This window comes from Rana temporaria, chromosome 3 (assembly GCF_905171775.1).
Source record: "Rana temporaria chromosome 3, aRanTem1.1, whole genome shotgun sequence".
Classification (NCBI taxonomy): Eukaryota; Metazoa; Chordata; class Amphibia; order Anura; family Ranidae; genus Rana; species Rana temporaria.
Window position 1 is genome coordinate 12,340,850 of NC_053491.1, and position 17,081 is coordinate 12,357,930.

At 45.4% G+C, this 17,081-nt stretch overlaps 1 protein-coding gene across 1 annotated transcript in view; it reads right to left on the reverse strand.

Annotated features, from left to right (window-relative positions):
• DIS3L (DIS3 like exosome 3'-5' exoribonuclease) overlaps positions 1-17,081 on the reverse strand; it is an 89,277-nt gene that overhangs the window by 26,229 nt on the left and 45,967 nt on the right. Inside the window, exons 9-11 of the mRNA XM_040342264.1 lie at positions 4,263-4,424; positions 584-828; positions 27-119 (exon numbers count right to left, since the gene is read on the reverse strand). Of these exons, the coding sequence (XP_040198198.1) occupies positions 27-119; positions 584-828; positions 4,263-4,424 (500 nt within the window). The remainder of the gene's footprint in view (positions 1-26; positions 120-583; positions 829-4,262; positions 4,425-17,081) is intronic.

Genomic DNA, 17,081 nt, shown 5'->3' on the forward strand with positions numbered 1-17,081 from the left:
CTATACTTTGGTGGACTCCACATTACCTGTCAACATCTCCAAGCAAGGAGCATAGATCCGCACTCAGGATAGAAGGCAGCATGTCATAGCGACGATCAGCGAGGTAGTATGTTGTAGCTCTGTACAATAAGAAAAATCATATTGGATACAAAGTTAGATAGATGAAGACAAAAACACAAAGTCCAGGACCTGTACCTATTGGGAGAAAGAGGGTCCTTTGCCACCCTGTAAATACACAGTGAGCTGGCGGCAGGTACAGGCACAATCATGTACCTGTACTTCGGGCATTTCTTCCAGGTTCAGGGCAAGCATGCGTGTGTGCCCCCTGCCGACCATAGCATGAGTTTAGATAAGCATATATGCGGCCCCACAGCAGATAAAAAAAATCCCAGTTCAGAAGGGCCACATATATACATACTGTCAGTGGGAAGGGGTTATAACCCCTATTCCCATGGTCTCTTCATTTTGGGTAATTCTCTGCTGTTTAAAATTGGGGATAGTGCCACTAATATATTTGGACAAGATTCCCCCACCCATTGTAACGTATAGCCCCAGGTAACATTGATGCTTTACTTCTACTGACCTTGCTTTTGCTTCCATATCCGTGTAAGAGTTTGGCTTCACAAAGTGTGTGACGTCTGCAATATGAACACCCAGCTCAAGGTGCCCATTTTTGAGTTCCCGAATAGACAAAGTATCATCTACATCCTCGCAGCCCTTTGGGTCGATACTGAGCACCAAATGAGTACTGCGCAGATCATGTCGGTCTCCCTCTTCTGGTGCCACCTGCCATGGGTTCTCTGGACCGTTTGTGGGCATTTCTGCCAGCTGTAGAGAGAGGCAATGGTCTGTAATTTTTGTAATTTGGGGGTCAAGACACCGTGTTTTATCCCACACCAGGTGACAGCACTGGCTCTGAACCAACATATTTCTTATAAAATTAATTAAGAGGGCAGGGTGACGAGATCAGACTAGACACCACATCCCAATTTTTATGAAAGGTACATGAAAAGAAGGGAACACTCTGGGACTTTTAAGGTGTCAAAAATAAACATATTACATTTTTGAAAAAAATAGAAATGTTATTAAAGCGGTTCTCCACCCTAAAGTGGAGTCCCGCTGATCGGAACCCGCCCCCCCTCCGGTGTCACATTTGACACCTTTCAGGGGGGAGGGGGGTGCAGATACCTGTCTACAGACAGGTATCTGCACCCACTTCCGGCCACACGCTACGGGCGAAAGACGGGTTTTTCTGACTTCCCGTCTGTCGCCCGTTGTGTGCTGGGAACACTCGGCTCCCAGCACACAGCGTGTGAGCCAATCGGCGGGCGCAGCGCGACTCGCGCATGCGCCGTAGGGAACCGGGCAGTGAAGCCGCAGCGCTTCACTTCCTGGTTCCCTCAGCGTGGATGGCGGGGGGAGCAGCAGAGAGACGAGCGATCGCTCGTGCTCTGCTGCGATCAGCGCTGGACTCCAGGACAGGTAAGTGTCCTAATATTAAAAGTCAGCAGCTGCAGTATTTGTAGCTGCTGGCTTTTAATATTATTTTCCCCATGGCACATCCGCTTTAACATTTAAAATTCATAAAAATTCCTTGTTGTACTATTGGATCAATTTATACACAGATACAAACACTACCGCTCTACACGTTTCACTTCGAAAAGCTTCTTCAAGAGACGTTTAAAGGGGTTGTAAAGGAATTTTTTTTTTATAATAAGCATCCTTTACCTGCAGACATTCCTCTTTTCACTTCCTCATTGTTCGTTTTTGCTCAGAAGTTGCTCTATTTCTTCTCTGTTCTGTTCACTTCCTGCTTGTCTGATTGTTACTCATCACCGTGAAGGGAGGCTTTACTGCGGTGGTCAGTGACGTGCTCGCCCCCTTCTGGGAACTACATCTGTGCGGCAGGACGCTCTCTACGTGTTAGAGACTTCAAGGAGGTGTGAATTACTGGGCGTGCCGCAGTTCATACTGGGAAATGTAGTTCTTACATGAACGAGCGCCGCAAACCAGGAAGTGAATGAGAGAACAGAAACTAGAACGCCGGAGGTGATATAGATGAAGGAATTTAATAGGTATTTACTAGGGTTGTCCCGATACCGATACCAGTATCGGTATTGGGACCGATACTGAGCATTTGCGCGAGTACTTGTACTCGCGCAAATGCTCCCGATGCCAAACCCGATACTTTTTTCTTCTTCTAGTGAGCGGGTGGAGAGGGGGTGGGGAGGGGACGGAGAGCGGAGCCGAGCAGTCCTCAAAGAGAGAGCCAACCCCCCCCCCCCGCCTAGTTGATCAGAGCAGGGAACATTACAGCTTTCATTTGAATAGCTGTGTGTTCCCCGCAGCGCCTCGTCATGTATAGGACACTCCCCCTTGCTCGGGCACTTAGACACATCACCCGTCCAATCCGAGCAAGGGGGAGTGTCTATACATGGCGCGGCGGGGAACACACAGCTATTCAAATGAAAGCTGTAATGTTCCCCGCGCTGATTAATTAGGCGGCGGGGCTTGGCTTTCTCTGTGGAGACATGGCTGCATTTATGGGGGGACATTTTAAAAAAAAGTATCGGTAATCGGTATCGGCGAGTACATGAAAAAAAGTATCGGTACTTGTACTCGGTCCTAAAAAAGTGGTAAATCGGGACAACCCTAGTATTTACTCGTTTTTTAACAGAATCATTACACTATTCTGTCCGTCTACCTTGCAGACATTAATTTTAGGCAAAATATGTTTTTCCTTTACAACTCCTTTAAATGTTGTATAAATTGAAAACTTAAAAATATAACAAAACAGCAAGAGAATAATTATATGGTATTATGAAATTATATATATATATATATATATATATATATATATATATATATATATATATATATATATATATATATATATATATTTCATAATACCATATAATTATAAAAAAAAAAATACTCTCTCTCATCGATCTCTCCAATTTTGATATCATTGTATTGAACAAAACAATTATGTATTTTGTAATACCTATTATAAAGACCAAAATATATATATATTTTTTCATAATACTATACAATTATTCTCTTGCTGTTCTTTTGTTAAAATTTTTAGTATTCAATTTATGCAACATTTAAAATATCTCCTGAAGAAGCTTTTTGAAGTGAAACATGTAGAGCGGTAGTGTTTGTATCTGGATATAAAATTCATCCAATAGTACAAGGAATTTTTATGAATTTTAAATGTTAATAACATTTATATTTTTTCAAAAATGTTATATCTATTTTTGACACCTTAAAAGTCCCAGAGTTTTTTCTTCTTTTCATATATTTCTTATCAACTTTATTACAAACTATGGACTGAGGGAGGGGCGCCTCATTCACAGTTGACATAGGCCTTGATCACATGGGGCGATTACATGTGTGCCCCATGCAGGGCCATGTTTTACCAGGACAGGGATGCACAGGTATTGCATGCTTTACTGCATGAGCAGCCTTATTGTTGTCTATTGGGACACAGCCGCTGTGTCTCAATGTGACATCCATATGGGTGCAGGTCCCCAAATGTACACAGGGTGCGCGCATTCACACGGATGTCATATTAGGACACAGCAGCCGCACAGACACGCGTGTCCCAACAGAAAACAATGGGGCTGCCAGCACAGGGATGCATGCAACACCTGTGCATCCCAGTCTTGGTAAAACATGGCCCTGCACGATTCATGCATGTGATCACCCCATGTGAACTGGGCCATACAGTGACTTACACATTTCGGCATTATAATCTACAAAATTTGAAACCAACTACACAGTTGAACCTCGGATTACGAGCATAATCCTTTCCAGAATGCTCGTAATACAGAGTACTGGCATATCAAAGCGAGTTTCCCCATTAAAGTCAATAGAAACTAAAATAATTTGTTCCGCATTGGCATGTAATACAGCATGTGGCCAGAGGTGGAGAGCCTCGGAAACAGCCAGAAAAACCAGAGGACAGCTCCACTGACCTCAGAAACTGAGTATTTCCGTGTCTTTCCGAGCATTCCCAAATGGTCACGATCGGCTCCGGTGCCCCCCCCCACCTCAGGCCAAACGCGGTACTGCACACCGATTTGGCCTGAATCCTGCTCGTTTTGTGAGACAACTCCCGCAAACCGAGTCAATATTTTTTTTTTTTTAAATACAGCGCTCGTATTGCAAAACGCTTGTTACTCGCAATCCGAGGTTCCACTGTATTATATAACACTGTGAAGGTTATACCTCAACCATTCGTGATTAGGAGCACTGACCTGAGCTTCGGAGAAAGGCTTCACACTAATGCTATTCTCCACCAGAATACTTTGAATTTCTGTCTCCAGGTCACCAATGGGTCCTAATGCTCTCACAAAGTGTCCATTAGGATACAGAGAGGTAGACTCCCAGGAATCGATTCGTACCACCACCCGGCAATCCTGTGTAGATGGAAAAAAAAAAAAAAAAATACAAGAAAAATGTCAGCACAGAGGTTTTCTCTTTAACTTCTACTGGTAATGGAATCATTTTTACCACATCAAGAGACACTGTTATATCAATTGGTTTAAATCCTTTGCCGTGTTGCAATTCTATATCCATTTGCAATAACTGACTAATTCGGTTATATTATTCAGCATCAGCTATATGCAATTTATGGCCTTCCAGCTGCTAAAAGCCCCCAGCAAGCCCACCATCCGCTAAGTGGAAAGGCTTAAAGGTTTAGTTCACCTTTTGGAACATGTTCCAGCTCCTGCTTAGTCTCCCCCTGATCCCTCCCTCTCCATTCCCACACGGCTACATCATTCATTCACAGAGTTCTGCGAATGAATGAACTACATCTACTGTTGGCCTCCGCTGACCAACAGCTTTTTTTGCTCGAAAATTACTCAGAACCCCCAAACACACACACACACACACACACACACACACACACACACACATATATATATATATATATATATATATATACACACACACACACACACACACACACACACACACACACACACACACACACACACACACACACACACATATATATATATATATATATATATATATACACACACACACACACACACACACACATACATACATATACACACACACACTATATATATATATATATATATACATACATATACACACCGTATTTTCCGGCGTATAAGACGACTTTCTGGATGCAAAAAAATGCATCCAAAGTCGGGGGTCGTCTTATACGCCGGGTACGGTCTCAGTACTCACTTTTTTTCCCCAGCGCTGACATGCTGCGATCGCGATCGTGAATGATTTCAAAGCCGCGCCTTCCCTGCAGAGTGTTCTGTGATAGGAGGAACACAAATCTTCCCAGCAGCGCCTCTGTTCTTTGTTCCTCCTATCACAGATGCCTTCTCATCCTCGGACGAGATGAGAAGACGTCCGTGATAGGCGGAAAACATAACAGAGGCGCTGCTGGGAAGATTTTTGTTCCTCCTATCACAGAACACTCTGCAGTGAAGGTGCGGAAATCATTCACGATCGCGATCGCAGCATGGGAGACTGTCAGCGCTGGGGAAAAAAAAGTGAGTGTTATTGCACTGGGGGGGGGGGGGGGGGCAACAAGTTCAGGCACAGTGGGGGCAAGTGATGGCATGTAATGGCACAATGGCAATGTGAGGGGCATGTAATGGCACAATGGCAATGTGAGGGGCATGTAATGGCACAATGGCAATGTGGGGGCATGTAATGGCACAGTCTGGGCATGTAATGTAATGGCACAGTGAGATTTGAAAAAGCCTGTTTCTGTCAGCAGTTCTGGCTCCCCCTCAGCTTCCAGAAAGACAGTAAGAAGGCGGTAGTCTTATACAGTGAGTATATCCCAAAATCAAAATTTTTCCTGGAAAATTAGGGGGTCGTCTTATACGCCGGGTCGTCTTATACGCCGGAAAATACGGTATATATATATATATTTATTAGCAGAGACCCTAGGGAATAAAATAATGGTCATTGCAAGTTTTTATCTCACATGGTAATTGCACAGCAATTTTTCACAAAAAAAATAAATAAAAAAAAAATTAAAAAAACTGTTTCATGCATTGGAAAAAAAAAATAAAAATAAAAAAAACACAGTAAAGTTAGCCCATTTTTTTTTTACATAATGTGAAAGATGATGTTACACCGAATAGATACCCAATAGGTCACACTTTAAAATTGCGGACACTCGTGGAACGACGCCAAACTTCGGTACTTCAAAATCCCTATAGGCGAGGCTTTAAAAATGTTTACAGGTTACCCGTTTAGCGCTAGAATTATTGCTCTCCCTCTAATGTTTGCAGCGATACCTCACATATATGGTTTGAACATATGTGGGCGTGACCTACGTATGTGTTCGCTTCTGCGTGCAAGCTCGCGGGCACTTTTTTTTATTTTTCTATTTTGACACTTTTTTTTACATATTTTTTTTAACACTTTTACTCCTAATACAATGAAAATATCCTATCAGCACAGATGATGTCTTCTCCAACTAGTTTTACAACCATTTGCAATAACAGACTAATTCTGTTATATTATTCAGCCTCAGCTATGCAATTTGTGACCTTCCAGCTGCTAAAAGCCCCCAGCAAGCCCACCATCCACTAAGTGGCAAGGCTTAAAGGATACGTTTACCTCTTGGAACATTCATTTATTTATTTCAGGTATTTTTATAGCACCGTGAATGTACAATGTACATTCACATCAGTCACTACCCTCAAGGAGCTTACAACCAACCCTAACAATCATACATACTAGGGCCAATTTAGACAGGATCGGATTAATCTAGCAGCATTTCTTTAGAGTGTGGGAGGAAACCGGATTTTCCAGAGGAAACCCACGCAGGCACAGGAAGAACATGCAAACTCAATCCAGGCAGATGGTGTCGTGGTCGGGATTCGAACCAGCGTCCCTTTTTGCTGCCAGACGAAAGTGCTAACCACTACACCACTGTGCTGCCCGGAAACATCCCTTGTAATAGGAATATGGCATGACAAGTCCTCTTTACAGCGAGATCTGGGGTCTAGAAAAAGATAAAATAAAGGATTTGGCTTCCCAGACATTTTTTTCAAATGCAGAGGCCAGGCGTGAAGTCATAGAGACTTCCTGGGGCTATCTTGCCCGCTGGATTATCTATGGTAAACTTCCGGCACCAGCAGGTTCCTTCTCCGGCTCGTGAATTGCACAGACAAGCTGGTAGAAGCATTGGGCGATGGGAGGGGGGCTTGTAAGAACAATCAAGCATTCAGCCGCTATGATTGTTCGTATGGTGCAGGGAATCACCCGCTGAGAAAAATTATATCTGAATGATGCCTGTGACTTCAGGAATCATTCAGATCTCCCCACTGAAAGTCTGCAACGTCATATGCCGTCACCTCGGAGAGAAGTGGTTAAAGCATATATCATGGCAAAAATGAAACAAAACATATATGAACTACATCTCTACAAATGTATGCACATTTCTTTTTATCCCTTTAACTGCTGACATCACCCGGTGACCACGCCCCATGCCTATATAAATCGTTGCGCACCGCGCACACGGCATTACAGCGGGGGAGATCGTTGAGTCAACGTCGGAAGAAGGGAAAAAGGGAAGAACACGACGGAGAAGACCAGGCCACGGCTAGTAAAAGAGCTGGAAGAAGATAGCGGAGGAGCCTGGCAGAAGGCACCGGATAACGGGAGAAGACGCCGGAGAAGTCGGAAGAAGACCCCCGAAGCTGCCAAATAAATTACTTTAAAAACCTGTCTAGTGCTTTTTTTTTTACGCTGGTTTCCCCCAGGTGAATGGGTAGGGGTATGATGTACCCCATACTCATTCACATAGGGTGGGGGGCTGGGATCTGGGGGCCCACTTATTAAAGGTTCCGATAAGCCCCCCGCCCGCAGACCCCGACAACCAACGGCCAGGGTTGTTTGGAAGAGGCCTTTGTCCTCATCAACATGCACCAACCCGCCCCTTCATGTTGAGGGCACGTGGCCCCCTTTCCTGACCTGTCGAACTGCATGCTCGGATAAGGGTCTGGTATGGATCCTGGGGGAACCCCCACGCCATTTTTTTTTTGGTGTGGGGGTTCCCCTTAAGATCGAAGGGTCCGGTATCCTGGCGGAACCTCACGCTTTTTTTTTACATTTTCGCGGGGTTTCCCCTCAAGATTCTCCGCACATGAGTCCCATTGCAAGTCGGATCATCTTGATCCAACTTCTGGTGCGACCTCTATTCAAATCAATGGGCTCCCTATAGGGAACCATTGATTTTGAATAGAGAAAGAAACGCCGGACGAGGCTTAACACAGCGTTAAGCCTCGTTAAATCGCGTTTAACACCCTTTGCCGGCGTCTGACTTCTTTACAGCTCTAACGCTGGAGCTTCAGAACGCACTGGTCCTGTTTTTTTTTGCAGCTTAAAAACGGCTATGTCATTTACAGCTCAAAAACGTTATGGTGGGCATGAGGCCATAGGCCAACATGGAGAGCCGTTTTTAACCTGCAAAAAACTCTCATAAAAGTGGCTGTAAAAACATCCGTGGGCATGAGGCCTAAGGCCCCTTACACACGTCCGCTCCGCTCGTCCGCCTATTACAAGTCCGTTTACGTTTGTAATGGTTCCCTATGGGATCGCGTCCGTTAGCGGATGGAGCATCCGCTAACGTCCGCGACCATCCGCGTCCACCGGGATCCGGTTTTGCGGACGGAAGAAAACCCTATTTTTCTTCCGTCTGGCGGATCGGATGCAGACGGACAGACGGTCCGTCTGCATCCGATTCCCCATAGGGGAGAGCGGAGAAGAGACAGGGCGGTCTCTGCACTGTGTGTGGGGACCGCCCTATCCGCCGACAGCTCAGCGGTGATGACGGATGATCCCCGCTGAGCTTTTGCGGACACACGGAGCGGACACAAAAACGGTCCGCTCCGTGTGAAAGGACCCCAATAGTTGGTATATCCAAGAACAGACAGGGAGGCAACAGGGAATTGGAGTTGATAAAACAAGAGGTGAATTTGATACATCAGAACAAAGTATCAATCAAAATAAAACCAGTGTATATAGGTTTAAAAAATGATAAAACAGCGCTATGCATAAACATGTAGATAAAAGGTGTTGGAAAGAAAGTCCATAAATCAGTGAATCAAAAATAAAGTTCAAGGTGCTGATTTGAAATGTTTCTTCAAGGAATGGTAGTAAACCCTCCACCGATTTCCAATTTTCACCAAACGTGAGACACACTTCCCCTCTGGGGTTTAAACTCACCAGAAGATCAATATAAAATAGCCTTGACACATATCATCATGATTGGACCTCCAACCTCATTCCAGAAGCAGCAAAGGATTTTAAAACAACTCCAAGCAGGGGTTCATGGAAGAAAACAGATGGCACCAAAATAGTGTAATATCGCTTTAATAAAGTAAAATCCCGTATGATAACACACCCCGCTTCCTATCTACGTACAATGTATAAACTTGTAAATGAGCATAAGAATCAAGAGTCAACTTCACCGCTCTCCTCCACACACAGGGGGTCGCGCTTGTGCTGGATGCACGCTGCTGGGTGAACGCCTGGTCTGATAGGGAAGGTACAGCGGTGGAACGCACTCTTCTCAACTTCCTGGATACGCCGTCGTAGCCACGCCCTGACGCGTTTCGTCACATCCGAACTTCAACAGAGGGCGTGGCTACTCGGCGTACATTACGTGTCTATGTAGTTCCCGGTCAGCGGCTATTGGATATGACGCGCACACACCTCCGTTCTCATTGGTGTACCGAGAGACGGAAGGAGGAGCAGACGTCAGCCGAGGACAGATCATGGGGAACTCAAACGCAGACACGAAGTAATTATAGGACCCTGCACATATGATCGCAACAATAGCGCGATCGAAAGTATATGATTTAACACCACCAAATGTTGCGATTACGCAAACTAGCAGGTATTCATAAACAAAAGGTCAAATTCAATGTTATATATCTTAGAATTACGACGGCGTATCCAGGAAGTTGAGAAGAGTGCGTTCCACCGCTGTACCTTCCCTATCAGACCAGGCGTTCCCAGCAGCGTGCATCCAGCACAAGCGCGACCCCCTGTGTGTGGAGGAGAGCGGTGAAGTTGACTCTTGATTCTTATGCTCATTTACAAGTTTATACATTGTACGTAGATAGGAAGCGGGGTGTGTTATCATACGGGATTTTACTTTATTAAAGCGATATTACACTATTTTGGTGCCATCTGTTTTCTTCCATGAACCCCTGCTTGGAGTTGTTTTAAAATCCTTTGCTGCTTCTGGAATGAGGTTGGAGGTCCAATCATGATGATATGTGTCAAGGCTATTTTATATTGATCTTCTGGTGAGTTTAAACCCCAGAGGGGAAGTGTGTCTCACGTTTGGTGAAAATTGGAAATCGGTGGAGGGTTTACTACCATTCCTTGAAGAAACATTTCAAATCAGCACCTTGAACTTTATTTTTGATTCACTGATTTATGGACTTTCTTTCCAACACCTTTTATCTACATGTTTATGCATAGCGCTGTTTTATCATTTTTTAAACCTATATACACTGGTTTTATTTTGATTGATACTTTGTTCATATTTTTAGATGTTTTATCTATTTTAGATAGCTGCTGCAATATATATGTGACGAGATCCTTCCTCGCCCAGGTCCTGCTCTCCCGACACTCCTCTGCTACCAGTGAGTCAGCTTGCAGATTGCAACGTCTGATGGTCCAGTCATCCAAGGTTCCGGGATCCGAATTACAGCTATGTGCCATTCGGACCCATTAAGAACAAACACCAGGCAGGCTGTATGTAAGTTCCAACAGGACCCTTTATTTCAAGTACACAGCACACTTTTATACAGAATTTTGGAACATCCCACTCCCAACAACCGCTTTCCTATTGGTCAATTGTAAAGTATATCCAGTCTTCACTCAGGTCCCCCTTGACCATGCAAATGAGGACTTGAAATTGTCAACAGGGATTGGTCCAATAGCTTGGATAGAAAGACTTGTGTATTGAGACAGAAGCCCCAGGGGGTAATCAACGTACACAATAACCTGGTTCCAGCTAGACGGCCTGACTCCGACACCCGCTCTTAACCTGCAGAACACAATAAAAGGTATTTCGCAAGCTGGTTCCACTTAGCATTTCAAAAGCCTTGCATTGAATGTCCCTCTCCTGTGTAACATATGTCAAGTAGAAACACTTTAATATCTCAAGGTCCATGACATTACTTCCCCTGGGAACCAGTCCAACAGCCGCAGTGGGACCCAAACGGGTCAACTCGAGGATGTTGGAAAAGTAGTCTTAAAGTTCCAGGACTGTGCTGGGATGACCCATCTGCCTTCCTGTTTTGAGGTCCTGGCCCATAATCGGACGGCAAGAGGCTCACATTCAGTCCTCTCCAAAAGCCCCTGTCCCGGCTAGGTCTGTCACACATCTCCCCCTTTGGCAGGAGACTAACACTGGGAGAGACCCCAATTTCGGTACCCACCCAGTACCCCAGATACCTTGTCCCAAAGAGAGCATTACTCACCCAGCCAATCTCTGCCTCTCTCAGAGAACACGCCTGCCGCTGGGGAGAGGCCTGGACTGGCCCTTCTCCCTGGAGTCCTTTCAGCCGCTGGAGAGAAGACAGGGTGGCTGGGCTCAGTTCATCATGCCATTGGGAATCTGGGCCAACTGGCCACCATTCCTGGGGTATACCAGTGGAGACTGCAGTCCCATCCACTGATGCTAGGTAAAAATCCCCCGGTGCTTGCAAAGCAAAGCCGACATCCTCCTGTCTCAGTGCCGCACCATTTTCTGGGGTTGTGTCTGTGGAGATCGGAGTCCCATCCACTACCACAGGAACCCCCTCTTCTGTTAGTTGAGAGCAGAGGCCCGGGGCACTCTGCTCTGTTGCCAGCTCTTCCGCTGGGTTGCTGTGAGTGGGGACCACAGTCCCATCCACCGATATCCGCTCAAGCTGTAGTTGTGTGCAGCAGCCAGTAGCATCCTGCCCTGCTGCCAGTGATTCAGCTGGGAGTAACAGCTTTACTACCTCAGCTTGTTGCTGGGGAGGGGGGCCAACCGCCCCGGCTCCCTGGAACTCCACAGTTGGTCCCAGTGCTGGGCAGAGATGGCTAGCATTCTGCCCTGTTGCCAGCACTTCTGCTGGGGGTGCATAATCCATAACATCCTCTGAACAGTCCATACATTCTGTAATCTGTGGCTGGGGAGTGATTGCCATCTTCTCACCCTGAGCCTCCGGAACTGCCACGGGGGTGGGGCAGAGGTCTTGATCCCTCTGTCCTGTGACCAGCGCTTCAGCTGGGGAAGTTCCTTGTAACTCCACAAATACTGCCCTTGGTGCTGGGCAGAGCACAGTGAAGTTTGGCCCTGATACCAGCTCTTCTGCTGGAGGCTCCCCAGGTTGTTCTTCCTCAGCAGAAAAGTCTATCAAATCCCCTGTCTCTACAACTGGTGTCTGGGGATAGAGGTTCACCATCTCCTGTCCATGGAACCCAGAAGATGCTATGGGTACTGAGCAGAGATTAGCAGAGCTCGGCCGTGCGGTCAGCACTTCAGCTTTGGGAATGGCAAGCTCCCGATTTTCCACTGCTGATTCATCAGCCAGGATTTCATCACTGTCAGCTGATATTTCCTCATAGTCCCAGGTAAAGGGAACCTCACCCTGCTGCTGAGCGGAGTCTAGCAGCTGTTTGTAGGTGATTTCCAGTTCCCATTCTTGAGCGGCCAGGAATTCCAAATCTTCCTGTAACCAGTGCACTTCCGGGACATTCAGTCTTCGCTCTCTGTGCTCCATTATTTCCTCCCAACGCCACTCCCGATCGCTCCCAAAGTTGGGATCCCTGGACATCCTCCAATACAACAATCCCAGGCCATCATAGTCAAAGCCTTCCGTGGGGCTGTCATCCGCTGACCACGGGCACTCTTGGACTACATACCACCGGAGGGCTCTGTAGCTCTCGTCCAACCGCATCTCTTCCCGGATCAGCCTGCTTAACTCTGCTGTCCACTCCTGCTTTGGTTGTTCCCCCAATAACAGCATCCGTACTTCATACTGTGACCAGTACCTTACATGGATGGAGGGGAGAGCTTTTCCCTGGTGTCGCTGCTCGCGGGCTAGCGCTTCTTTCCAGAGTTCGCAGCGGATCGAATCAGACCATCCAAGCAGGACCTCCTCTGATACTGGTCCTCTGCGCTGTATCTGCTTCTCTCGCAACCTCCTTCTGAATTCCTCTTCCATGGTTACTGATATCTGTACCTCTCCTCTTCTTTCATTTGGTGCTGCTTCTTTAGGCGTTGTCACCGATCGCCGTATTTCTGCAATTCTCAGCTCCTGTTGCCGCTCTCGTTCTCTCTGTTGTCGCTCTCGTTCTCTCTCATCCTGCCGCTGGAGGTCTCTAATGGTATTCTGTATGGCGGTCTCTGATGGGTTCGCACCATATAATGCCAACCGCTGTTGAACTCGCTGCTGGAACAAGTCTTCAACTGACCGGGGTCCTGCATCACCATCCCTCTGATCCATCTCGGCTAGCGCAATGATCAGGGTGGCCTTGTTCTTCCCACCGGTCCCTCCACGGCTCTCAAGCAAGTCTTTTAGCATGGTTCTCCTCCAGGCTGCATAGCTGGTCATTCATGGTGGTGGTTTGGAGTTGTCCCAGTAACTGGAGAGCAAATCCCACCGCTGCCAACCAATGTGACGAGATCCTTCCTCGCCCAGGTCCTGCTCTCCCGACACTCCTCTGCTACCAGTGAGTCAGCTTGCAGATTGCAACGTCTGATGGTCCAGTCATCCAAGGTTCCGGGATCCGAATTACAGCTATGTGCCATTCGGACCCATTAAGAACAAACACCAGGCAGGCTGTATGTAAGTTCCAACAGGACCCTTTATTTCAAGTACACAGCACACTTTTATACAGAATTTTGGAACATCCCACTCCCAACAACCGCTTTCCTATTGGTCAATTGTAAAGTATATCCAGTCTTCACTCAGGTCCCCCTTGACCATGCAAATGAGGACTTGAAATTGTCAACAGGGATTGGTCCAATAGCTTGGATAGAAAGACTTGTGTATTGAGACAGAAGCCCCAGGGGGTAATCAATGTACACAATAACCTGGTTCCAGCTAGACGGCCTGACTCCGACACCCGCTCTTAACCTGCAGAACACAATAAAAGGTATTTCGCAAGCTGGTTCCACTTAGCATTTCAAAAGCCTTGCATTGAATGTCCCTCTCCTGTGTAACATATGTCAAGTAGAAACACTTTAATATCTCAAGGTCCATGACAATATATATTACTTCTGGTTTTTAACAGAGATTTTATTTCTGTTGAATTTTTATATATATAATTTTAACTTTATACTTGATCTTATCCTGTACATTTGAGTTGATAGCCTGTCCTTAGCGCCGGGAAGTGCAATACGTAGGTTCCCTTTGAGCAGTTTTTTTGCACTCATTTTTTTATAGAATTTGATACATCGGCTTGATACCCTCCAACTGAAGGGGTTACATTCAGATTTCGATTTCTTTACATAAATATTTTTGATTCTTTTTGGGTTAATCTTTTACATATTAAGTGATTTAGTATTATGCATAATTATATATGATTTTTGTATTGGCTTTGATAGATATGCATCACATGTCATCTGGTGAATTCATATACTATTAATTGTGATATACATTTTTGTTTTATTATGATTTACATCTGTATTAATTTTTCTTAGGATTCTGATTGACATATCCTGTACAGTGTGAGAACACAGACATTACTGTTGACCTTTGGTTCCATAATTCTATCATAGTATGTATTCAAGCAGGGTTTCATACAATTGTTTACTAATTAACTAATTGATTCCAGATTGTTTATCCTTAATTGACTAATGATGAACTATATATTCAGCCATGTATGTGGTAATATCTAGGCATGAGGTTTTAAAGAAGGGCGTGATCTGTAGTAGCCCGAAAAAAAACAAAAAACAAACACACACACACACACACACACACACACTGTATTCATCAGTTTAGGCCGTTATATATTCCATGTATTTTTTTTTTACCAAAAATAAAAATCGCAATAAGCTTATATTGATTGGTTTGCACAAAAGTTATTGTGTCTACAAAACTGTGGGACTGTAGATTTAGGGACTTTTTTTATTGTTTTTACTGGCAATTGCGGTGATCTGCGATTTTTAGCAGGACTGCGACAGACATATCTGACCCCAAATGACACTTTTTGGGGACCAGTGACATTATTACATTGATCAGTGCTATAAAATGCACTGATCAATGTATAAATGACACTGGCAGCGAAGGGGTTAACACTAAGAGGGTGATCAAGGGGTTAACTGTGTTCCCTGGGTGTGTTCCAACTGTAGGGGGGATGGGCTACCAAGGGACATGACAGATCACTGAGAAGAGAAGATCTTCGACGTGTCATCTGGCAAAACGCCTTGTCTACATAGGCAGTTCCCCATTCTGCCTCTCCACACCGTTATCACGGTTCGCCGGCAGACATAGAGTCCGCCAGATCCGTGGACACGCGCCCGCTATCTCCTGTACAAATATCGCCTTCAGCTATGGAGTTTGTGCAGGAGAGCCGACCCGCCACAGTATTATGACAGCGGCTGGCCGGCAAGCCGTTAAATTCCAAGCATGTCTTTGGAGTGTGGGGGGAAACAGAAGTTCCCGGAGGAAACCCACAGAGGCACCGGGAGAACATGCAAACTCCAGACAGGTAGTGCAGTGGTTGGGATTCGATGACCCCAGTGCTGCTAGGCAGAAGTGCTCACCACTTAGGGTTATTTTGCGTATATCAAACAGATATAAACAAAACACTTTCAATGGAATATTTAAACGCACCAAAAAGGAGCAAAATCAGAGGACTTCATTGTTAGGGGTCTATATACACTTTAAAGTCCCTCAGAAAGAGCCTTTCCTGTAATGAAAATCAAGTCCCAGCCCCTTCCCCCAATCCCATCCCAAGCAGCAGAAAGGAACAGAATATAGACGGCTCAGCAGCTTGTCTACAAAGCCTTTCACAATGTGCCGAGACGTGCCAAGAAATAACTGTCACTCATCGCAAATGACAGAGTTGCTGAAATCCACAAAATTCTGTAGCCGCATAATTTGGCCATAGACAAGCCACACACAAAAAAAAATAAAAACCGATTTTTGCGCTCACTATAAAAAAAACTTTTATAAGCAACCAAGGTTATATTTCCCCAAACTAGCATCTGTGGAGGCAAACGCATTGACCATGTGGAGCTTCTGTACCTACAGATGACCAGGTCACAGTCTTGGAGATCTACAGACTGAGGATGAAAGGCCAAAGAAGCACTTACTGCCCCCCTAGTGGTTTGGGCTTTAAAGGGGTTGTAAAGGTTTGTTTTTTTATTTTCTAAATAGGTTCCTTTAAGCTCGTGCATTGTTGGTTCACTTACCTTTCCCTTCTAAATGTTTTTTTTCCCCCATAAGACACCTAGAGATGTGGCTCGGCCCCGCCCCCTGCTCTCTCCAAATTGGCTCACTGGCTGTGATTGACAGCAGAGGGAAGCAATGGCTCCGCTGATGTGTCTCAGCCAAAAGGAGAGGGAGACCCGGGACAACCAAGGATTCTGTGGACATCGCTGGGTGAGTATTGGGGGACAGGGGAGGGGGTGAGTATTGGGGGGCGGGTAAATATTGGGGGACGGGGGGGTGAGAATATTGGGGGATAGAAACCGATTGGCTACCATGCTCAGTTGCACCAGATTCTGAGTGCACCATTGTTAGTAAATCTCCCACTATGATTGCTTATAACAGTGTAACACTGTTGTAAGAAATCATTGTTATGAATGGCATCCATTCATCGTCATTATGTACTACAGTAAAACCTTAGTTTGAGAGCGTTTTGCAAGATGAGCAACATTTTAAAATAATTTTTGACTTGATATACAAGCGATGTCTTGATATACAAGTAGCGTCATGTCACAACCGACTATAAAAGAGAAGAGAAGCGCCTCTAAGTGTAGCAATATGGTTACATTGAATGAAGATACAACATTTAGCAACATATTGCTACACTTAGAGGCGCCTCTCTTCTCTTTTATACTC